The sequence below is a fragment of the Melanotaenia boesemani genome, chromosome 13 (genome assembly GCF_017639745.1).
Source record: "Melanotaenia boesemani isolate fMelBoe1 chromosome 13, fMelBoe1.pri, whole genome shotgun sequence".
Taxonomy (NCBI): domain Eukaryota; kingdom Metazoa; phylum Chordata; class Actinopteri; order Atheriniformes; family Melanotaeniidae; genus Melanotaenia; species Melanotaenia boesemani.
In genome coordinates this window covers 24,141,226-24,165,942 of record NC_055694.1, presented here as the reverse complement: position 1 = coordinate 24,165,942, position 24,717 = coordinate 24,141,226, and the positions used below count along the sequence as shown (strand labels likewise).

General features: G+C 40.0%; 2 protein-coding genes across 4 annotated transcripts; both read right to left on the bottom strand.

Annotated features, from left to right (window-relative positions):
- Nucleotides 1-23: 23 nt before the first annotated feature.
- nr1h5 (nuclear receptor subfamily 1, group H, member 5) lies at nt 24-14,435 on the bottom strand. 2 transcript variants are annotated; one of them, XM_042003553.1, is made up of 11 exons: nt 14,387-14,435; nt 10,621-10,760; nt 3,843-4,241; nt 3,622-3,762; nt 3,381-3,499; nt 3,024-3,119; nt 2,833-2,929; nt 1,290-1,406; nt 1,059-1,148; nt 853-966; nt 24-577 (listed from the first exon to the last, which is right to left on the bottom strand). In XM_042003553.1, the coding sequence occupies exons 2-11, from the start codon at nt 10,715-10,717 to the stop codon at nt 375-377; spliced, it is 1,473 nt and encodes a 490-aa protein (XP_041859487.1). In that variant the 5' UTR covers nt 10,718-10,760; nt 14,387-14,435; the 3' UTR covers nt 24-374. The 2 variants fall into 2 exon arrangements, with proteins under 2 accessions (XP_041859487.1, XP_041859488.1); XM_042003554.1 differs by having other exon boundaries at nt 10,621-10,756; nt 14,387-14,430.
- A 1,023-nt stretch (nt 14,436-15,458) lies between these two features.
- Nucleotides 15,459-24,164, bottom strand: slc66a1 (solute carrier family 66 member 1). 2 transcript variants are annotated; one of them, XM_042003557.1, is made up of 8 exons: nt 24,063-24,164; nt 23,190-23,383; nt 22,963-23,092; nt 21,405-21,492; nt 20,991-21,145; nt 20,784-20,876; nt 17,843-18,028; nt 15,459-16,391 (listed from the first exon to the last, which is right to left on the bottom strand). In XM_042003557.1, the coding sequence occupies exons 1-8, from the start codon at nt 24,084-24,086 to the stop codon at nt 16,296-16,298; spliced, it is 966 nt and encodes a 321-aa protein (XP_041859491.1). In that variant the 5' UTR covers nt 24,087-24,164; the 3' UTR covers nt 15,459-16,295. The 2 variants fall into 2 exon arrangements, with proteins under 2 accessions (XP_041859491.1, XP_041859490.1); XM_042003556.1 differs by having other exon boundaries at nt 23,190-23,386; nt 24,063-24,155.
- Nucleotides 24,165-24,717: the final 553 nt, after the last annotated feature.

Genomic DNA, 24,717 nt, shown 5'->3' with positions numbered 1-24,717 from the left:
TTCACTTTTTCCGTCAATAAGCATCAGTCAGCAGTTTTCTTTTATTTTAACATTATTCCACAAAGTGAATAGTATTAAAATGTGTATTTTTGCTGTATGCTACAAGTATAAAAGGACATTTAAAATATTTTGCTCAACCAAGTTACAGAAATCTAAAGGCACTTTTCAGAAGTTTATGCATAATAACTGCAGGATTGAAGTCAGATTAGAAAATTACATCAGTTTTCTACAGTCCACCTGCTGGTCCAACAACGTCCTGTCTGCAACAGGTAAAGAGCTTTAATGCTGAAGGAGCTGTACAAGTAAGTCCTGAAACTTAACGTAGAACAGGGAAGTCCAGAGATGACGGCCCTAATTTTATCATTTCTTCTCCGTCAGTGTCCGCCCTGTTGTCTTGTCAGGAGGAGGTAGTTGTGATGGAGGGTTCGTAGCTCCGTCAGTCTGCCTAGCAGGCGGCCAAACCGCTGTGCTCCCCCCCGTGGTGCTCCAGCCTGGGTCCCACACACCCTTGACAGAAGGTCCAGGATCAGTTCCTGCATTTTCTCAACACAGCTGGCTGCTTGCAGCGACACCCGGTCTGCACAACAGGACCACAGAGAGACGGGTTCAAAATGCTGCAGAAGATTACAGGGAGTCCTTGTGCTTGTTTCCCATCAGGGATAGACACATTAATTACCATATTATTATTATTAATCATATAACTTTAGTATTATACACATATTTTTAATCACACAGACTAAAAAATCAAATTGCTGCATAGCCACATACATTATTAATGGTCATTTGCAGCTGAACTTATTGAATTATTTATTACAAGCCAGACAGTTAAAAACTGAAGGTTCCTGGTCTGACCTGAGCACAGCAGGGCTGTGGCAGTAAGCAGAGCATATTCAGGCTCTGTCACTTGGAGCACTGCCATACTCTGAAGGAAGTTGAGTACCGGTCCAAGGAAATCCTCACTGTTTCCTACTGACATCGATAAAAGGGAAATGCCTCATTCATTCACTGACCCACTTTCTTCCACTGACTGTAAAACTAGTCAGAATCCATGAGCTCACCTGCACTGATCAGCGTCCTGCTCTGGACGTATTCCTTCGACTCGGAATTTCTCAGCCAGTTGTGTGTCGACATGCTAAAAAGCTGTAGGACTGATGATAAATCAAGATTAAGACTTGCATCAAACATTTAATGCGTTGTTGTGGAAGGCGTGTTGGTTGGTTGGTTGGTTTGGTTTGTTTATTTGCTTTTTTCTGTGTTTTCTCATCCTTGTCTGGTTGTGGTTTATTCACCTGGACTGGGGCTCGCTGGATTGTAGGAAAACTGCTGAGCTGAGAGCAAGAACATGACCTCCAACGAAGACACAGACAAGAGAGCGCTCTGGTCTGAGAAATCCAGGAGGTCGAAACCTGTGTGGAGAGCATGATTCTTTATGTTTTCATTGTTTTGTTATACTTCATCATGAGTAAAATCCTGACTAAATTACAGAATTTTAATAACAAAGTAACATAAAAACATAACCATGGAGAACTTTTGAAACCCTTTCATTCTCCACATATTTTATAAAACTGTTTCTTGTAGATTTCCTATTATATTCAAAGAAACATTTAATGCTCTTTGATATACCTCCTACATGTAAAAGGTAATACAACAGAACTTTGTTGTAAAAAAGTATTTTTTGTAAATGTGCCACAATATCTAATTTAGCAAACTATAGTATATAGCAAACTATAGTTTTGGTAATAATAAGGAGATCTACTTTGTCCAGTACAATACCACTGGAAAATTAAAATGATTTCATGGCTAACAAGGGTTCTGATATTCTAGTAATCAAATGAGTCTGTCTGGGGTGTAGTTGGAGATATCCTGTAAGAAATCCTTTCAAAACTCAGAATTTCAGAGCAATTTCTAAATGGCCACGTGACCAAAATACCACATGGTATTGTGAATGTAGTATTGTGGTACCACAATAATGGTACCATAATATCTCATTGGGAAAGTGATGGCCTAGTGGGTAGAGAGGTGGATTTGGGCCTGGAGGAACTACTTCCCCGGCTCTTCATCTGAAGATGAGTACAAAGCAAAGGCTAATATTCCAGTTGTGATTAATAAAATATTATTTATTATTATTCATTGCCATAAACAATAGTGTGCAAGTGCATATAAACACTGGGAGCATGTCCTTGATGCAAGCTGTTTCCTAGAAGCAGAAAGAAAGTGCTACTTCTCCAAAACTGGAAAAATAATCACCCATGTTTGGAGGAAAAAACTGTCCCTTCTGCAAAGCACGGTAGTGCAGCACAATGATGGGCTGCTATGCCAACCCATACCTAACAGAATATTTATCATTATGATGAGAGGAATTTATGTAAAAATGTTCAGCTTCACAAGATGCCAGCTAGGAAGTTAAATCTCCACCAGATGGTCAGTGAAGCATATTTCCAAAAATTTGGCAAAAAGATGACACGGTTAAGGCATATGAGTGACCACTGAGCAGCTCTGACGTATATCATGTAGAATATTTGTAGACAGAACTAAAAATGCATGTGCAAATGACACCTGACTAATCTGGTTTCCTCAGTGTGTTAACAATATGAACGCTGAACTCGAGTCAAATTCTACTGTGGCTAATGAGTAAATTTAATCTGTTGCAGTAGTGAGCAGTTGTTAAATTGGTTATGAAACTGAAGGGCTTCCTCAATTAGGACAGCAGACAGCCACTCTTCTCTTTTAATTTCTTTCATTTTTAAGATTATTTACCTTCTAATATTCACAATGAGTTTTAAAACATTTGAAAACTGCTGATGAACACAGACATTTTTCTATCATTTTCACCTGGTACTGTCCTGGCAAACTGCAGCAGCCTGTGTAGGTGGGGAGATAAAACATCAGACAGAATTTCCTCTTCATCTGCACACGGCCACTCAAACACCTGCCCACATAAACATGAGGTACAACCTGAGGATAACTTAAAAACTGTTCAAGATAAAGATGATTTATTCATAGCTTCTTTAAGTACAACCCACCCAACTGCTGCTGTCCTGATCTTTGTAAAGACGATGAGCCTCCACCATCCTGTCCACCAGGAATTTTTGTTCTCGTGTTACGCTGCCAGACAGAGCCTGGAACAGATGGAGGTTAACACAAGGCAAAACTAGTCCGATGAATCAACTCACTTCTTCACAGTGAAACAAGGAAGAAAGAGCTTTAAAAATACAGAAAAGTGAGAGGAGAAGGTGAAGAAGAGTTCATCTGGTCCATCTTCTCACCGTCACCAGCCATCAAACAAATAAATAGTCTGCTGCTGTGGACTGAAATAATGACTTTTCTCCTCCTGGAGCTGTCATCAACTCCGACAACCAGCTAATCCAGGAGTGTCATACCTGCCCAGGTAGCTTGCTAGTAGAGCTGACTCTCCTACTGTTCTCCTCTTCCTCCTGCCCTTTTCCTTTACCTCCTTTCCTCAGTCGCTTGGACTGACACTGCACCTCGGTCAAGAGGCCTTGAAAGAAAAATTATACACATTTTCAGAGCAGCAAAACAATCAACCATGTCTCATAAAAGAAGTCGTATTCATGCCGATTACACTGTTCATTTCATGTCTTCAAACCAGATGCTTCTTACACTCAGCTAGCATTCCCACAGCTCGACACTTCTTCAGCCGGCAGTCTTGGCACTTCCTCCTCATGTACATGTCCATCTCACAGCCGCCGCCACTCTTACAGTGATACACAGCCTTTTTAGTCACACTGCGCCTGAAGAAACCTGCAGTTAAAAGGAAAAATTGACTGCAACTTTAAAATGCACCAACAGATGTAAAAAACCCAAATGCAATCAGAGCATACCTTTACATCCCTCACACGTGAGAGCGTTGTAGTGATACCCTGAGGCTTTATCTCCACAGACCACGCACAGTTCATCGTGACCTCTGCCCTTCCCTGCTGTCCCCATCCGTGACCTCCGCCCGAGAGGCAGGCCTACCGCTCCCAGTCCCTGTGCCAAGCCCCCACAGAGGGGCTCAGGGCCGGTATCACCGGAGGCCTCCAGGCAGTGAGGGCTGTACTGGTACGGAGCATGGCAGAGCTGAGAGGAAGAAGAGGAGGATGAAGGAGAGGGGGTGGAAGAAGGTGGGGAGCCATAGAGGGAGAAGGGCAGGTTGGTGGGGATGTACTGTTGTTGGCTGTAAGGGAGCAGCTGGAAGTCGGGGTCCTGCAGGGGATATCCCAAAGGGTCAGCCAGCATGTCTGAAAGATAAGATGGAAGTTTTCAGATCAGATATTTTAACTGTTCTACTAGAGTTTAAAGAAAATCTGAACAGGTAACATCAATACTTGCAAGGTAAAGAGATTAGAAATCAGACTTGATTCAGTTTTCCCTGATAGTCATTTTGAAATAGGACTATAATATTTCTGAAATTTAATAAAGCACAAGTTACCTTTTATCAAAGATTTGTAATTTATTAAGAAAAAATAATCATCAGAGCTGGAAAAAAAAGAAAAAAATAGAAAGCTGGATATTAATAATATACAAATACTGCTGTTTTTAAAATAATAATGATCCTATAGTAAAAACGAGTGTGCTGTATCCACATTTACAAGGATGCACAACATATTTAGAAACAGCAAGAGATGATTGTATTGACTTGTAAAAAGAAAAAATATATATTACTGGAATACATCAATGACAGGAAGCTCAAAAATTTAACCAAAGACACAAGCGTAACCTTTGTTAAAACCCAGCAGATCTCCTACAAAAGGGGGCGTTAAGTGTAAAATTTAACCTGTCCTGTCCAGCATCGTAGCAGCAGAATGATGGTCTGGCTGCTGGGTTGTGCCCAACAAATTTGCTTTGCCATGGGGAGCTTTATGGGTAAATGGCTCCTCTTGATAATCTGATTTTTTTTTTATTCTCATTTTATTTATTTATTTACTATTTTGAAAAACTGGTTATTACTGAATTTACATAATATTGCTGAGCCTGACCGGAGGGGACAAAAAAAAGGAATAAAGAGTGAACAGAAGAGAAAAGGAGATAGAAAAAACAAAGAGGAGCTAAAGATACACCAGATAGAAGCAACGACCCTTCAATCCAAACAGAAACACCCGACAACCAGCTGCTACACCTGAACAGAAACACGAGAATTTCCTTCAGCTTTTACAGGAAAACAAAGCTGACAACCATCAGGAGCTCCAATAAGAGACGAACAAGCTGGAAAACAACATGTATAACAGCAAAAACCAAAGTACTAGAAACAAACACACACACAAAATAAACTAAAGTACAGCTTAGCATATAAACCTATAGGACACAGTGACTGTCAGCATGCAGAATATGAGGAATTTGCCCAGGGGTACCCCAAGACCCAGGGGATGATCAGTGCTACCAGAGCATAAATCCCAGCCATCACACCACGAAGATGACCACACATCTGCCCAGATGTAGGTAGAGGAAGGCCCCGGCCAGAGCCCCCCACGGCCATAAGCCCTGGCGGGAGTACTGGGCCCCAGGAGCCTGATAGCTGCCCCTTAAGTGTAAAACTAATCACATAATCACATAGCAACTTTTTAAAATGTGCATAATGAAATCATGAAGAGCAACATTAAAAAAAAAAAAAAAACATTTCACATTTATTTTAGGAAAATCAACCAGTTTCAGAAAACATTTGGAAAAATACATCTTTTTGTTCAGCTGTACTTTGTTTTGTTTTATATCATTGTCGATCTTAGTGGAAATACCTCTCTCATACTCAGAAAAACCTAATGCGCTAGCATGACTGAAACCTGGCTGAACATTTACACATGACGCAGGTCCCAGTCAAAGAGCAGGAGAGGACGAGGACTTTGCGTGACTTCACTGTTTTTATGACTCTTATGGGATGAAATAAAAAGCTGAGAGTGAGAACTTGTGAACTTGTTCAGACTGCTGAAACAGGATGCAGCTGAGGACTCCCGGTAACCCTTTATGATTTTTTTTAACCTCCTTATTTTTTCCTGGCTTCTCAAATCAGTCTCTGATGGCCTTTCTGTGTTGAGATGGCCTGAGTTTGGGTCAGCAGCAGCTTGTGTTTTGCAAAGTACTGCCTCCATTGAGAAAACATGTGTGGCCCCTGGCAGCCTATGAAAGTACAGCTGGATGAGAATGACTGGGACCGCGGTGGGACCTGTCATACACTGATTAAACAAAGCCCACCCAACCTCCCAACAGTCAGGAGTCTTTGCTGGAGATGGACAGCATGCACTTACAGAACATGGGGAAACAGAAGATGTGATAAGAATTTGATCTATTTTGGTTATCTTAGTCCAACAAAGCTTGTTTTCTTGATGTCGAGACTTGATTATATTGTAATAGGAGGAAAACAAAAGGGATTCTTCTAATGATTGTCACACATCAGTACTGCATAGATGGTATTTTGTCAAGCTGGATTAGGATAACAAAAATAAGTCTGATGTAAAACAAGATTGCCTTAATGATATCAGCAGATACTTCTGCCATTAAGGCATTTTTAAGCAGCCGCTGGATGAAGCAGAGAAGCGTTAGCATTGCCGCCTACTTTAACAAGTTTTTAACTTATATGCAGCAAAGAATAAAAGATTACAGTTATGGATGTTCCCAACTTATTTCTCTGATCTCAACGATAACAGATTTCATTTTCTGTTCCGGACTGAAGAAAAGGCTGATTTCTCAAAATAACTAGATTAATTTCCCCATTATCGCACATAAATGAGCTCTGTTATCTCAAGATAACGTGATCAACTTGTGATTTCAAGGCAATTAAAGCATAGTTTCTTTGCTTATATGTGGAGAAAGCCAAAAGACAAAGAAAATGTTCAATGAACAGTTTAAATAAATTAATTAAATCAAAGCAGAAAGGTTATAGTTTGAAATGGGGCCTATGAAAGGTAATACGTAACCATCTTTAAATGAGATCACATCTATGTGATCTGGCAGTAACAGTCTTGTTTTCATGTTCAGATGTTCAGATATTGCAATGCTTTTCTTCAGTACTTCAGAAACACTCAAAATGTCCCTGCTTGGGTACAAATATACTGTAAGTGTCACTGCTGCTTATTCAAATGTTCTTTCCCCCCAGTTTAAGGAGCTCTCATTGCACTGAGGGTTCATGCAGAGCTACTGCCTCCTTCACAGTGTCTCCTTCAAGATAACTGGTAAATTTGGCACAGCAGATTATCTGCAATCTTATCTAAGTTATAGTTGATTTATTTAGGTTTTATATAATACAATCCACAATGAGATCACATCAGGACACTCTTTCCTTTCTTACTGGGTTGTTCCTCATATATTTTTACAGCAATACATGAGCAAAAGGTCACAATCCACGATGAAAATTTTGAAAGAAAAAATCTGATTAAGAAAATAGCTGTTAGTGGAGAGATATTTACACAAGCAACTGCAAACCTGAGAGCGGAGACATCGTTTTGAACAGCAGTAGACCAAATTTTCAGGCAAGCAGGGATCTTTAAATATGAGGACAAAGATTTTGAGGATAGCAACAGAAAATCTAAGCTTGAAAAGAAAACTTAATATTTCACACCTCATATCGGCTGTCCACTTGGTTTAACTATGGTTGGTTTATCCATGTAACATTCAGTATCACTTCATTTGGCCAGTGTAGCCATGCAAGGCCAATGTGAAATCTGTAGGCAATCCCACATGGGAACACCTTTTTAGCCCATTTATCAGCATCATAAGCCCAACAGAAAACATGGTGAGTGGCCAGTCACTTAGATGAGATGACCAGTGTTCAGCAGCTAGTTAGGCTAGCTTAACAAAAGCAAGTTTGGCCGAATTTAAGGTTCAAAAAATCTAAAGAAAAAGCACCAACTGGTCCTTGCTCTCTAATCAACACAATGTAGCTGTGATTTTGTGTGAGGCACAAAATCTCAGTTGGTTGAATTTGGCTGTTATGGGATAATTATAGCAATTTTGACTTTTACATCTCATTGACCCTCCAGAAATTCTTGAGATGGTTTCTCTCTGCACAAAAAAGTACTATAGACAACCTACCCAAAGGAGGCATGGCACACTTTTTTGTCTTGCTGTTTCAAGAGACCAAAGGGACCAAGCTTAGTATCCTAAATGGGACCTTAAAGATCTTATTTTTCCCATATAGAGGACTTCAGTCTTGCCTAATTAAGTTTTCCATAGCCAGGCACTTTATATGAAATGGTTTGTATGGACACAGTTATTATAAATTGGACTAATGTGGATTTGTTTAAATTGAATCACAATGAATTGGCTGGAATTTATTATATCTGTAAAGTGGCCTGAGGTGATTTTATTGTAAATTTGTGAAATACAAATAAAGTTGAATTAAACTGAATCAAACTCTCAGACTGTAGGTTTACTTATGATTCTGAAAGTTTACTAAAAGTAGGATGGGAGACAGAGCCTTCAGTTATCAGGCTCACCTCTTATGGAACCAGCTCCCAGTTTGAGTTTGGGAAGGAGAAATCCCCTCCACCTTTAAGATAAGGCTTTCAGCTTTCTTATATCTGGCTCGGGTGACCTTTAGCCATCCAGTTAGTTATGCTGCTATAAGCTTAGACTGCTGGAGGACATCCTCTTATGCAATGAGCTTTTCCTCCGTGTCTCTCTCTTTGCTCTTTTTTTAAAAATATTCTATATTATTGTTACTGTCATTAACTTGTACTTCTCCTTTTCTCTCTCAGCAGGTATCCCTGCCTCAGAGTTTTGGTGCTTGCTGACCCCTTTTCTCTGGCTCAGGGTGGTGGATTGAATCAAAGACAAGACTCAATGCAATCTGGTTTCTTTTGCTTGGCATTTTTTTTAATAATTTGGCTCATATGAACTTGGACTGACGTGGATCATTTAATGGATTTGTTTTAACTGGATCATGATTGGACAACAGTGAATTGGATTCAATTAGAATGTGAGACTAGAGAATTTACCCAACGTCATGCAGGTGACCCTATTTGGAAAGAACTTACCTCAATTAATAAGGTTAGTTTTAATGTCTAAAATGAGTGAAACTGTCCTTTAGCAAGTCATGCTACAGATATCTTGGTGACCCAATAATAGAATTTGCATTTGGTTCTCTCAGATTCAGAGAATTAAAGATAAAATGAATGGTAGGTATCAGCAAGTTTCCTCTATCTTTATTTTTTTAAATCTTATGGTAGAAAACCAATGGAGATTTTATGATGCACCAAGTCTCCTTTTTGAGGATTATAACTTAACCCCTTACCTACACACTTGTCTGCAGCAATCCTGCAAGTGGCTTAAGTCCTCCTTTGCCATGTGTCACATGTAAACCTTCAGTCTCTAGTGGACTGTCTCTGCACTGATCAGTTTAAAAGTCCTTCTTCTTAACCCTCCTTTGTCCTGCATTTTCTCTCCTTTCTTTTGTTTTGCATCCAGATGTTTCCTGTCATTACCAGACGATTCTAGCAATTGCTTAGAGGGGAGGGGGTCCTTGCTTTCACGGCGTGTGACAGAGCTGTGGTTCGCACTGTTTGTAAACTATTTGAACGCTGTCTAAACACTCCTCAGCCTCCCTTCCATCCCACGCACACTAGGAAGCCAAGCGACACCAGCAAACTACCCCCCATGGCTCCCCCTTCCAACAACAGGGAGAATTTGTTGATGATACTGGTCAATATAAATAGATCCTCTGATGCACACTCAGTCTCCCTGCATGGAGCGAGCCGGCTGAATCTCCTCAAGAACTGTTTTTTTCCATGACAGTGAGTTTTCAAAAGGCAGTAAATAAAGGATTAGTATTCATACATCAGCTGTCAGAGTGAATGAGATGAGGATGTGCTGCATACAGAAACAGTTGTAATACACTTAATGTGAAAATGCACAATTATAAAAACAAACTGACCAACTTTTCTATTACTTTGGACTGATTACACAATCAGATTAAGACCGGGTGGCTGAAGTCAGAGTTAGACTGAATCTTAAAGAAAAGCTGAAATAAAACTTAAGTCTTTCCAAAAACATAGAATATCTATCAAATTATACTCTGAATTAAGAGTCATAAAACTGCACAACATTAAGAAGCTGGGAATTTACTGTTTTTGGATTTATTGTTTTTTCTTGATGTTTTTCAGGACTGACATAATTGGAATAATAAATTCCATAACAATGAATTATAGGAATTAAAGTCACTTTTATTCATAAAAGTGGCTGATAGCTGGTTATGTAGATTACCATGAGGATTACCATGGGGTACTCTGGAAAAATTATGCTCCCTTTCAGCTTTATAAAGTTAAGTTTTCAACTGCATGAGCAGCATAAATTACATTTTATTTTATCCTGTTGGAATGAAGGCAATGCCTCTGTACTGGTTAAAGCATCAGTTCACGGACTGATGATGTCTAAAATATTCTACAAGTGAAATGCTTTCATGCTTTAAGTCAGACGACATGCCAGCAGTTGACCAATGACTGAGTCAGAACTTCCCATATTGGATGGCCAGAGTTGAATTATTGTAAACATTAACATATATGTAAATCTTGATTTTATTATAAAGAAAGAAATAGAAGAAGTGAGAGTAAAAAACTAAACAACACTGACAAAAAGATGCCAGAAAAAGAAGCAGAAGAGGAAGAAGACACAGAAGTGTGACAGTGAACTCACCATAGTACTGGAGCTGCTCTGTGGAGCAGAAACCATCTGAGGCAGAAAGAAAACCCCCTGCTGAAAGGCTCATCTCAGGTTCAGTCCACTCTCTCATCTGGACAGAAAATCCTTTCTCCAGCTAGCTGTACAGGATCTAGCTTCACACACACAAAGACGTAAACACACCCAATTACTCAGAGGGTTCACACAGATATGGAGGATCTGGGAAGTGAATTCCTCAATTCCCAGGATGTGTTCAGGTCTCTTAGCTGTCCAGGCTAATATTCCAGCAGCCTTTAAGAAAAAAAAAGGAAAAAGCAGAGGGGAAGAGTGCAGCTGAGGCTCTTCATCAGTGGTGGATGTAGTGCGGGAGGAGGGTCTTAGGGTCCCAGGGGGGGTAGACAAAAGGGAAAGTAGGGACACCCAGGCCAGGGCTGGGATTGTGGTCCAAACAGCTGGACCTGGCTGTGACTTCATAGATCAGAAAACAGCAGGGATGAAGGGGAAAGATGGTGACCTTGTCCCTCATGGGCAGACTGAGAGACATTCAACACTTGTGGTGTGTTTCTGTGTGCGTATCCAAAAGTAGAAGTTAATGACGTAAATAAACCCTGAAGGTTTTGTTATTTTTGCTTTTTAACAGGCATTGTGCAAACTAGAAGCTAATCGCAGATTTAATCCAGATTAACCAAATCCTATTCCTCATATCCAACCATACACTACACTTTATATTCATGCTGTGAATGTATCTGTCCATCTTTGTCTCCCAGGCCTTGGGAGTGTGTTTACTCTGCCTTTTGTTTACCACTGTTCTGTTTGTGCTGCTGTTAATATTGGACAGCAGTTAGATTTAAAGTGTCTCCGGGACCTCCGGCTCCCCCGCAGTTAACAAGGGCGAAAGAAGTCGAGGCCTGAACCGCCAGAAGAAGACAGAGGATTGACCCCAACATGGGTCTGCAAATCTCAGAGCAGGGCCATTTGACATGCAGCATGCTTACTGAGGATAAATAGTGTCCTCCCGCCCTCCTATCATCCCTCTCAATGCCTGGCGGATGGCAGAGGGTTAGCGGGAGAGCCAATCACTCTCACTGAAACTGGAGCTTTCACTGGTGCAATCATGCTCAATCTCAGTGAGAGATGAAACAGGAATGTAGTTGTGAGCTACAGTCTGTCTTTCCTTTAACGAGCACGTCCAAAGGGCAAATTTGTACATACAGTATGTGGTCACAGCACAACGACAACATTGCTTCAGGATGAGTTGAACTCCTGGGAATAAGAAGTAATCAAACAGAAATTTGGATTTGTTGGTAAATGACCTCTGCAGGGTTTAGAAAACCAAATGTTAGATTTTAAAGACCTTTTAAATTCTAATTATAGAGCAATTAAAATCAAACTCAGAAAAGCAAACTAAACCATAGCTACTGCATTTAATCTATTACTCATTACTACACACATTATCTGTTCCAATGTCACAAACAGATTCAGTGAATAACAAGTTATCGTAAAAAGGGAAGCACATCCCAAAACTGGAAATGGAAAATGCTTAAGCTTTTTAATATATGTGAAGAAGCAGACAATTAATACAGTAGATAATTAAAGCATATATATATATATATATATATATATATATATACATATATATATTTATGCTTTAATTAATTATATTTGGCTCATTTTTCAAATATCTTCAAATTTAGCTACAACTGGACTCCATTTTTAATTCAAGGGCAGATCAATTGATATTTAAAAAGGTTTGTAAGAACCCCAACTTTCAGAAGAGTTTCTGCAGGTAAATCCTGCAGCTGTTTGTGTCAAAGTGTCATTTATGCACTTGAAAAAGTGTGCACACGTTGCAAATATCTGCAAAGGAAGCATTCTAGAAAAAATAAACAGAGTAAACCTACATTTTGTCAGTTTACATATAGGGAGATATTAGAACTTTTCTGTTATGATCAGACTTGAAATAACTGAGTCTGGATCATATAGTGCTTAAACATAACAAGAGGCCATTTGTTCAAATGCTAAAGTTCAAGTTTACATGTCTTTTCGGTAAACAATTAAGAAAAGGTCACTTTCCATGTCTACGTTGCTGATGTATTATGTTTGTTTCAAAGAAGAAAGTGCTTGATTGTTCAGACATAGCAAGAAATCAAACACTTTCCATGAGATCTCATGTTTTCCAACATGACTGGTGTTAATACCATGTTTCATCTTTACAAAATGAGTTTCACCCAGAACAGAACAGAAGTTATAAAGATAACAGTTCTTGTTGGACGCCCAAAGCATCTAAATGAATGTTGGTTACTTCTCAGTTCAATGTCTAAAAAAAGCAGCAGGAGTGAATTTGAATCCTCACCAGCTACCCTATAAGGCCCTTAGCGACATCTGTTGTTTTTAACCTTTATTTAATCAGAAATAAATCTGATTGAGAAGAAAGTAAAAGGTAAAACAAAGGTTAAACAGGTAAATCTTATCATCTGCTCTAAGTCACACAAAATTGGTTTAAAATTATTTAATAAGATTAGCTTACTTGGAATGAACAATAGGAATAAATCCAGCATAGCCCTAACTAACAGAGTAGCTAACCCCAACCCCTAACCCTACTTGTAAATAAGAACATAACAATGAGTCTGCATGTTGACAAAATGGCTGGGTGAGAGATTGCCGACAGATTCTGGCATGAATCCACTGCATGAGTAGAGGTTGATTATTGTTATTTCTCTGTGAAAAGCTGTGTGTATCTTCTTAACATGTGTGGCAAAACAAGTGGCTGTAATGATGAACCATCTGACAGTCTGTGATGAATGAAAGGAGAACAGGGAGCAGGCAGCAGCAATGACACTGTCTCTAAATGATGGGGACAATATCTGAGAGCAGGCAAATGTCACCATGGATCTTCTGGAGGTGTCACACTGTTGGACACATTGTTGAACGCAGGCCTAGCTATGAGTACTCGCCCCCATGGGAGATTAGCAACAAGAAAAGGAGAAGAAGAAGAGGGGGAAGGACTTTAAATGCGAATACACATGAAAGTTAGCTCAACAGACATCTGAAATGTGACTGTACACACACACAAAATAAGCAGCAATACATGAACACAGTAAAATCTTGCTTGTACATACATACTAAAAGTGGGTGGCATGTTCCAACCCTGAAACTCATTAGTCCCAGATCACTCACAGCACAAGCTCAGAGATTAATTCAGCACTTCATAAATCCTACTGAGGATATCTTCTCCATGTGGTCAGCTCTTGTTCTTATCAGGCAGCTGCTGGCTGGTAGCTGCAGCTTGATAACAGCCAGTTCTGTTTACTGATACTTACAGGAAACCAACGCTTACATTAAAGTGGCCTCTGGAATTATTGAGTAAAGTCCATAGCTTACGTCTGGTTGGGACTAGGGGGCGGGGAGGAGATGTATTTAGCTATCATGAAGAGGAATGTAAATCTTCCAATGCTTCAAAAAGAATTTGAGACCATTTTCCTTCTTCTGTTGAGGATATTGTGATTTACATTTTACTGATTGTTCCTTTTTTCTCCTTCATCCTGGTTTTTCTAAAATAACTTCATGCTTGAGTAAATGTTTAAGTTCCCTACAAGCAGCACCAGGCTTGACTTTCTTCAATCATGCGACTCCGATTAATACTTCACCTTAAATCAGTGAAAAGCGGGCAGAGAAAGCTGCAGGGAAATAACTGCCTGAATATAATCTTGAATCATAGATTTTTATGTAACACAGTCTTTTTGAAAGCCTGGTTTCATTAAATAAGAGGCTGTGGACTCACCAGCAATGGTGGGAGCGTCTCTGCTGTGCAGTGTGTGTTTCAATGTCCTGTCACTTTGTCTGACTTTCCCCTTTTTTTTTTTATCTTTTTAATGTTGACAGTAGCATGGTCTCTGTTCTCATACACACACATAGTAAACAAAACCTTCCAAGTAAGATGTGTATTTTGGTTGAACGTGCAGGATTGTGACCAAAGATCATCTTTTCCTGTAAGTCTAAGAAAAAATTTTTAAGGCATTAAATCAAGATTCATTAAATAAGGAAAAATTTCAAACATGAAAAAAAAGAAAAAAGAACTAGGAAACAAAGCGCTGATTATCTAGATTAAAATCAGACTTTTCTCAATGGTTATGCCACATAGGAACTTTTTGATCAAGCTGGAGATTTGAACTGGCAACCACAGAGACCCCCTTCCCTCTCTGCTTGTAGGAACCGTCTCATTAAGAAATTCCCAGCATATAGTGTTTATAAACAGTCTCTTGTTGTCTGGTGATGGATGGATGCGCCCTATCACTGGCTCTTCCTGCTGACTCCTCAACCCCCTTAACAATCTTTCTGCCACTGTTTCATAACCACACACACACACACACAGAGAGACTTAGTGAACCCTTGATATTTTCTGTTCTGACTTTATTGCCTTGGTGGGTGGGCCCTTACTGTTTTCTGTGTGCGTGACTGCATTATTTTTAATAGTCAGGGAGAATTTGTGTATGTGGGTGTAATGAGGGGAGGTGGGTGCAACTGAGAGGCCAATGTGGCTGTTAATGAAGAAAAACAACGTGGCTGTCAAAGACTCCCATGAGCAGGTCAAAAATAAGCCACTGGGGGTGGATGTCAATGAAGGTGAGAGGGTCACAGGTCAGTTTTTAAGGTCAAGAGCTGACCTTCACCTCCACTGGGCTGAAAGCAGTGGGAGGCATGGAGAATACGCTGTTGGAGAGGAGCTCTCATAGAGTTTTTCTTCATAATAGGATCTGTTACAATTAAATGTATAAATCAAAACCAGGTCAGACATAAAAGACTCGGTGGGATTAGACCAAAAGACTCAGTAAAGATGTTCCACAAACTGAAGGGACTGGAGAAATTTGTTTAATCTTTACAGTACACTGACCAAACAAATACATTTCTTAGAGTACAAAAATCAACACGTTGCATCAAAATGTGCAAAATGGAGAAGAAGAAAACGTGAATTCAAGAAACAAAAATCTGTGTGAAAAGATGTAACTTTCATCACCAGTACAATCAAAACAGGTCCTACCTCTGTAATAAAAAAAAGAATAAAATAAAATAATACAGCCCCAAATAAAGCCCCAATAATCTTTTTTCTTTTTTTTTTTTTGGCACTTGGTGCATCTGTTAATTAAAATTGACCAAATCCAAACACATCACAGCATTTACATGTCTGAACAGCATCCAGTTAGTGGAGGTGCTCTGAAACACTGTGACTGGGATCAGACTGGGCTGCATGCAGTGGTTAGCCAACCATCCAGGTGATTGGAGATTTAAAAGCACCATTATAACTAAAATAAAAACATAAAAAAAACACCTCATTGCACGGTACGGTCAAGTTTCTGACATGTTTCCATGGTTTGACATTGCACTGAGTTCAGGTTAAGAGTCGCGCCCAGAAAAGTTTGACACTCAAAATCCTGAACGGTCCCTTAAAAATGTAAAAGTAAGAGCACTAGAAATCAGCTGAGTGAAGAACTTCATCTGTCAATGCACTACTGAAGATAAAAACACATTGTAAACATTAAAGAGGGTGAAGGCATAATAAATAAGACTACAAAATCAAACCAAAGATTACAGTTTTGCTTCTTTTTTTTCCTCATCCTGATGTGTTGGACATGTGACTTTGACTGGAGGTGAGTTTTTACTCGAATCCCACCAGCACGCTCTCTTTGCATTGCTTAGCTCTCCATTAGAGGCGTCGTCTCGTCGTTTCCGAAGTTCACGTTGGCGTTCTGAGCTGGAGTCTTGCGGTAAATCATGAACTGTACTGAGATCTGAAACATAAATTTAAGGAAGCCAAAAGAACTTCCTGTTGGACGTAATTCAAACCAGTAATAATTCCTTTTCTCAAAACTAAACGGATTATACCACACACAGACTGGAAAATAGATGGCAATTCTTTCTGTTCAGCTTTAATGATTTTCTGTGTATAATGATCCTGAGTCTTGGTCCAAAACTTAGTAATAGATAAATTAAACTGCTTTAAAATAATTTAAAAAGCTAGTCAGAGTTTATTTTAAATATCCTCATTGAAGTGCAATATCAGCTTAGACATTTCCTGCGTTATCATCTATACTTTCTTGGTTTTTTTTCCCCTACATGAGCTAAGAAATTATTTCGGCCCTTGGTCTGTTGCATTTCCACTGAGGTCTGAAAGTTCAGGATACTTAAGAGTGAAGAGAGTCACTCAACCTCACCAGAGTCTCAGTACTGCCACAGCGAGCTTCAGCTGTACTCATTAAAAAAAATCTTCCCATTATAGGTTTTATATTTTTGCCTTAGAGCACCACTGTGAAACAGAGATTAATGCTTCATTGATTTAAAGCTGTACTGTCCTTTCACTCATTCTTGAGCTTTTACCATATTACACATTTTGTCAACAACTTCACATGGGTTTCAGAGGTCCAACAACATTGTTTTCAAAGTGTATTACCCCAAATTCAGCCTTGATCCTTAATTTTAGCCATTCCAAAAGTAGCTCTAGTGAGCCCATTGCATGTACCTGTTCATGAGTGATGCCAGAGAGGTGGCAAGCAAGTGAGAGAGGTGACAGAATTATTCTCATTTTTGGGCCTCATACACAGACTATGAGGACACATATGACTGTTAGAAAACCTTTAGAAAGTGAATTTTGCATCATATGAGACCTTAAAGTAAAGTGAGCTTAAAGGTTAAGTGTTTATATTTATTGGTGAAAGTTTGAAAAGAAAATGGGCAACAGTAATATTTCTACGGTCAATCTGAAACTCTAGTCCAGAATTAGCTTAATGTACATAAAAACACTATAAGCTACAGACTGGAAACAACATGTTAGACTTGGTCCAAAAGTGTGGTACTTCTAAAACTCATTAATAAAGATATTATAACATCTGTTAAATCAACAGACGTGTAAACAGACACCTTGTGGGTTTTACTCTGTTTTTGCTAAGTCAGAAGCTGTAGCTTCTTATTTAGAATAGATTGATGCTTCAGTCAACCAGCTTTGTGCAAAGACACAAAGTGCCATCTTTAAGCCACCAGAGTGGCACATACACCTGCTTGTGTTTGGACTTTGGATAATAAATAATGTGTTTCCATACACACACACAGTCACAAGACTTAAAGCCGTCTGATGAGCAGTCTTCTCTTCAACCTAAGAATTGCCTAAAATGTTGCATGTACCTGAGATTACCAAGAACTCTGAGGCACCGCTGCAGCTGCCATGTTTATCTCTTTAAAAGGATACAATGAGGTCTAAGGAGAGGGTGCCAAGGCTTCCGATGAGCCATGGTAGGTGATGAACTAGGTAACTTTTTTCAGCCTGGCCCTGCTCAGGGTTCTTCAGTAAGACACTCAATCCATATGTAGTGTTTCCCAGGATGACAAGTGCGAACAGGAAGTAAGAAACTCCTTCTGTAGACTTCCTCTTGTACTGTGGGGGGAGATGAGACAACAGAAGGAGAAGTCAAGAAGAAAAAAATCTTTTAAAAGAAATGGATGACCTTTCACGCAGCTGCTACGTGTTCATCTAGTCTTAAGATGTGTCACAGAGAGAAAAACACCTTCAATTTCGGATCACAGTCACTTATTTTTTGCTTGCTCAGATTTCAGGTAGCAACACTGAATCTTCTTTCTTTTCCTTAGATAAACTTTTCTTTCTTTTCATCTTCTGCAGACATTGTTTGTAATAAAGCATTTACTTTACTCCAAATTATTGGAGTCTGTGAGAGGACAAAGTGCACAAACACTGCTGTTACACAGAGCCACGCTGGTTGTCCAGTCAACAAGCGATTATTTTCTTTAATCCCATAAAACACAAAGAAATTCTCAAAAGAGCATTTAGTCTGAACGTCTGAAGTCTTCGATTAAAATCAATGTCTCTGCAGAGTTTGCAGATCTTCTACAAAGAGGCTATAAAATATGAAAAAAGGTCCTGAATCAAACTTCACACAATGCAGAGACACACTTGACATGCAAAGCTACAGAGTTGGAAGAAAGACAAATGGTTGAGGCTGCAACAGTTTCAGCTGCAGGCTAAAAGCTTTGGTGGAACTGTGAAGACATTTTATACAAAATTCCCTCAGCATATAGCAAAGAAACTAACTCTCATTTTGTTCATTTATGAGTGTTTGACCTCTACATTTACAGCCTGAAGCGCATGAAATAGCTCAGCTGTGATGATGAAATCAATCACCTTTAAGCTGATTCAGTGCCAAAATACTCTTCTGAGGACAACACATACTGCCACGTTTAGACCATTGAAGTGCACACTACTGCACTCAGACTAGCCAAACAAGTCGTTTAAGCCTTCAATAACTCAATAACAGGCTGTCACAAAGACATCAACCCTAGACGGAGGTGTGCCAGCTCAAGGTGGACTGTATTAAAATTCTATTGTTTTATTCAATAAAAGGAAGAATGTGCCAGCCTGTTCTGAAGAGGGGTAAAGGGATTAGTTTCTCGGGTTTATTACATTTGAAACCCTAACAGTTTGAATCTATGACTTAGAAACTTTCATTGGTTACTTCCAGTTCAAACGAGGAAATGCTCAGTAATACTGCTGACTGTCCACTTAGCATTAACAAACACCATACAAATATGTTAAGAGTCTGCATCACTGCAGACGCTGCCCTGATCCACCTGTCGATCTCCCGCTCCATCCTTCCCTCACTCGTAAACAAGACCCCGCCAGGGCCCTGCCACCAAGGAGCTTTTTAACCATCTCAGCCCCAGAGACAGGAGAGTTTCAGAAGACGTATCGGTGGGATTGAGGAGGTTGTGGAAGTAATCCCTTCACCGACCCACAACATCCCGAGTCGAGGTCAGCAGCCCCCCATCCTCACTGTACCCAGTGTTTATGGAGCACTGCTTCTCCCTCCTGAGCTGTCGGATGGTGGACCAGAATCTCCTCGAAGCTGTCCGCAAGTCATTCTCCATGGCCTCTTCAAACTCCTCCCATACCCGAATTTTTTCCTCAACGACCGCCGAAGCCGTGTTCTATATAGCCTGCCAATACCCATCAGCTGCCTGCGGAGTCCCACAGGCCAAAAAAGGCCCGATAGGACTCCTTCAGCCTGACCTTACTGCTGGTGTCCACCAACAAGTTCAAGGATTTCCGTCGCAACAGAGACCAACAACCTTATGGCCACAGCTCCAGTTTGCCGCCTCAACAACAGAGGCACCGAACACAGCCCTCTAGGACCCAATGTCCCCCGGCTCACCAGGGACATGGTTGAAGCTCTGCTGGAGATGGGAGTTGAAACTCTTTCTGACAGGGGACTCTGCCAGACGTTCCCAGCAGACCCTCACAACACATTTGAGTCTGCCAGGCCTGACCGGCATCCTCCCCCTCCATCTGAGCCAACTCATCAGTTGACAGCTCCGCCCCTCTGCTTGGACATGGTGTTCGTTATGGACAATCCATGACACACACAGAAGTCCAATTACAAAACACCACTTGGATTCAGATCTGGGGGGCCGTTCCTCACAGTCACGCCCCTCCAGGTCTCACTGTAATTGCACACATGAGTACTGAATTCCCCCAGCAGGATGAAGGAAGGAGTGCTTTCCAACACCCAATCAAAAGACTCCAAAAAAAGGTTGGGTAGTCTGAACTGTTGTTTGGTGCACTGGCACAAACAACAGTCAGGACCTGTTCACCCACCCAAAGGCAGAGGCAGGCTACCCTCTCGTACAGGTGCCAAGTCGGGGGGCGCCTGTACGAGAGGGGGGCAATGACTATGCCCACACGTGCTCTGCGTCTCCCACCGGGATAAACTCCAGAATGGAAGAGGGTCCAGCCCTCTTCTAGTGGGTTCAGTGTTGCAGCCATCAAATTCAAATGAGTTAGTAATTTCCCATGAAATGGTCATACGTCTCAGTTTCAACATCTGATATGTTGTTTATGTTCTACTGAGAATAAAATGGGAGTTTGTGAGATTAGTAAATCATTGCATTCTGTTTTTATTTACATTTTACACAGCATCCCATTTGTGATGGGAATTGGGGTTGTACAACTGCGCTGGAATGGTGACACTATTATGAGAATGCTAGTTCTAATGATCATTTCATCCATTTGTTAGCAAATTCTTAGTATTATATTATTAACCTTTTTTAACCAGATAAGTCTGATGAATCAAGATAAATAATTTTCACATTTGTGGCAGAGCTCACTCTGTCAGACTTACGTTAGTGTACATCTGTGGAAGTCTGGAGCAGAGGTAGAGGACTGACGACACTGACCCGATGGAGAAACCAATAATCTCTTTTGGGGTAAAAGCCTAACGTAACAGAGAAGTAGAAATAAAATCACCACAATCAAAACAACCAGCCATACGTAACTAGTCCACTTCCCTTCACTGAGATCAATACCTTAACTAATAAACTGGCCTCACCTGAATGGAGCTGGCATCAGTGGTTGAGAGCAAGGATCGACTTCTGAACCCAGTGGAAATTATTTCAGGTGAGGGACCTACACCCGGGAAGATGGTGAGGCTTGCAGTGGCGCCCAGAATGCAGGATATACCCACCACATTTAAAACCCTCCTGCCTGTTGGAGAGACAACTCAATTCACCATCAATAGAAAAACATCTCAATAGATTCCATCAGACAAGGTCTACCATGTTAAATGTCACCAGTGAGAGAACAAACACCCCAGCATTATTAAAGCATGTGATGATCTACAGGAGATCAGAAAGCTATCTAAAAAAATAAATATTTTAGATCCAACTAAATAAGTTAGGACTATAATAGCAGTAGGATACCAAAAGAGTAAGGGAAATTAAGAAAAAAAAAACAAAGCACTCACCCTCAGCCATTCTGTTTCTGAGCTTGTAGTACATGTACATGGCCAGCATCAACATGTCAGCTATCACATAATAAATTGCTGTATATTTCTAGATGACAAAGAAAAACATACACAGAACAAGTCTAGAGTAATATTATAGCTTAAAACACTGTTTTATACAAAAGCTCCCATTTGTAAATATTCTATCTATGAAATGAAAGCCAATATACATGGGATTTATTGACTTTTTTTGTAGGATCGATTAAAGACAGGGGCCTTTATATGTACGTGATTATGAGCACTGTTTCACATGGCCCACTGAGCAGCATTCATGCAACTAAAGACATTAAACATTAAACGGGAGGAAAATGAGAGGAACAGTTAGCTTATATTCTTCCGCTGCATCTTTGATTTCGGGTTGATGTTAAAATTCAAATCTTTTATTGTTCTCTTGGATCAAAACAGATTAAATGCTGACATGACTATGGATTTGTAAATATGGCAATCACAGTATTTTACTTGTGACTCCCAAGTCACCATAACTCAAGTCAGAGTTGTCAAGCTCTGGTCCTCCAGGGGAGCTGTCTTGCAGGTTTTAGATGTTTCCTTGCTCCACACATGCTGCAGATTTTAGATGTTTCCCTGCTCCACACATGCTGGATTCAAATCAAATGGAGTAAACATCTTGTTCTGCACAATGGCCAGTTAATTTCAGTCAGGTGTGTTGAAGCAGGGGAACATCCAAAACCTGCAGAACAGCAGAACTCGAGCACTGGAGTTTGACACCCCTGACTTTGGTAGTTTTCACTCTGGTGCCAGCATAGGATTTCTTTTTTATAACTGAATCTGGTCTTTTGGTGATTGAAACCAAAAGAACTGGGCACAAATTAGGCTCTGGCTCCAAACCAACACTGGAACCACTTTGGTGAAGTGAAAAGTAAACTAAACAATAACAACTGAAGCATTAATCCCAATATACTCCCCTTTTTTTTTCCCCGCTGAGGTCTTTTTAAATAATGTTTCAGTTGTAAGTTGCTTGTCTTTAACCTTCCTCATTAGTCCAACAGAAATTGGTGCAAATAAATTTTTAAATAAAGGAAAGAAGAAAAAAAAAAACACACAAACAAAATTCAAGACAGGGTTAGTCTTTACATGCTGGGCATTTTGATCTTGCTTGAGCCACTCATCCTATGATAAATGGATATGATAAACGCAGCCCTGTATGTAGAATTTTTTGTTGTTGGTGGCGGACAAAGTGAAGCAACCTACAGAAATTTGCTCGATCTCTGTGTGGCGGCTTTTTCATCTCATTCTTTTTATCTCATTCTTTTTTGTTTTGTATCTTTAAACAAACAAAAAACATCACAAAAAACATGACTGGCTAAACAAATACAAAACCTATTTCAGGGCATTAAACAACAGCTGAAATATGATATAACATTTGTTCATTAAATGTAAATAGAATGCCAGTGCAGAACCATACCATATTTTTTTCAAACTGAAAAGCTTTTAATCAGCAGGTGATCATTTATAACCTCCAGAACACACAAGACTGCATCCCACTTTCTTTATACATTACCTGAAGTGGAAGCTGGTCAGCCAAATAGGAGCCCACCAGATTGCAGGAGTCTCCTCCCAACCACAGCAGCAAAAACCAAATAGAGAGAGCACTGTCCATATTCCCTTTTTTACATGAGCTGTAGTATTGTCTGTAATCAGAGGGAGAGCAGACACAATTATTACACTGAACCAGTGAATCCATATAAACATATGTTAAAAATTAAAATGCAGACACAAAACACTCACGGAAGTGATGACACCATGAAACAGAGGATCGACAGGAGGCCTAAGTAGATGCTGGCCATGTCCCTCCCATCCTGGGCACATTCCCCAAGCCCTTCCCAAACCCATTTGGACCCATTAGGACACAAGGAGGTGAAGTTTCCTTCAGTGGTCCATCCAAGGGTTCTCCTTGTGAGAACTCTGTCAGTCCACATATTCTGCTGGTAGAGACAGACTTGTATTTATCTGAGAAGTTAGTTCCTCACAATGCATCTGATTATAATGTAAATAAGGCCTCCACCTCAAAGTTTTTATATTTTTGGCAATTCAAAGGTTGAACTAATAGGAAAACAAAACAGTCATTCTCAGGTTTTACTCAGGCAAAGTTGTTAATAAACCATGTTTACACGATTGTTGAAAGCAATAATGAGTTTAATGTTGCGTAAATGTGTCAACTATATGGAGGAGAGAAGTCCATTTTAGGACTTTGTCTCTTACTCAAAAACAGCCAGTTGATCATCCATATGAACATCACATACGCACAGAAAATATCGAAATAACTCGTATTTTCAGATAAAGCTGTCGAAATGGGTTCAAAGGTTGTTGAAACCCTAAAAGCTAGCACCCCGTTTAGAGACCAGGTCCGCTTTTCAGACCAACACTGAGGGTTAAGTAAGAGTGTGTGCAGTTGTATTTGTACATTACACAGATACAAAACAATAACTACACACTAAAAAAATAACAAAAACTTAAAATATCCTAAATAACTTGTTAGCTATTTAGGTTAGCAAGGACATCGACCAACAACGAAACAATTTACTGTCTTGTTTGTCGTCTTTAGACAGAAATCATTTCCAAAGTAGCCCGCTGAAAATTAATAAAACATGTTTATCTTGCCTGTGTGGCCGCTGACAATGCCATGGAGTCCTATACAGAGCAGCAACCTCTCCGACTCGAGAAGCTATGCAACACGGAATCAGGTAATAAACAAGCGAGATGGATGCTTGTGAGCTGATTGGTCGAGTCTGTTAAACGTCACTGGAAGCCTCGTCATGTGACATGGGGCTCATGAGACGAAAAACAAGCCACAACAGCTTTCAAATTAGACGAATTTCGTTGGGCCCTGGATCAATGGATCTCCTTTTAAAAAAAATAATTTAATCATTAGTTCGCATTCCTTTCTGTAAAACAAGTCATCGCCTTTGGTCAGTTCTTAATGACATCACATCTGTGGCCAGCCCTCTTTGGTCGAGACTGTGGTGCGAAAGGTGTAAGGCTGTGGAACAAGCTAATGCTTTAATGTTAATTTTATGTATCTGCAGAAGAGGGATGCACATTTCACATACCCTCATCACATATCAACAAACCCTGTTAAGTGTATTATTTGTCCCCGGCATGGTAATTCAGTAATTAGTCCTGAGCCGTCATAAGTTGTGACCTCGTACGTCCCTCTAACGTTACACTGTAGAATGCAGTCGTGTAAAAACAAACCTGTATGATCAGGTTCATTAAATCTGATCGGGTATGAAAAACAGCAAGGACAATAAATACC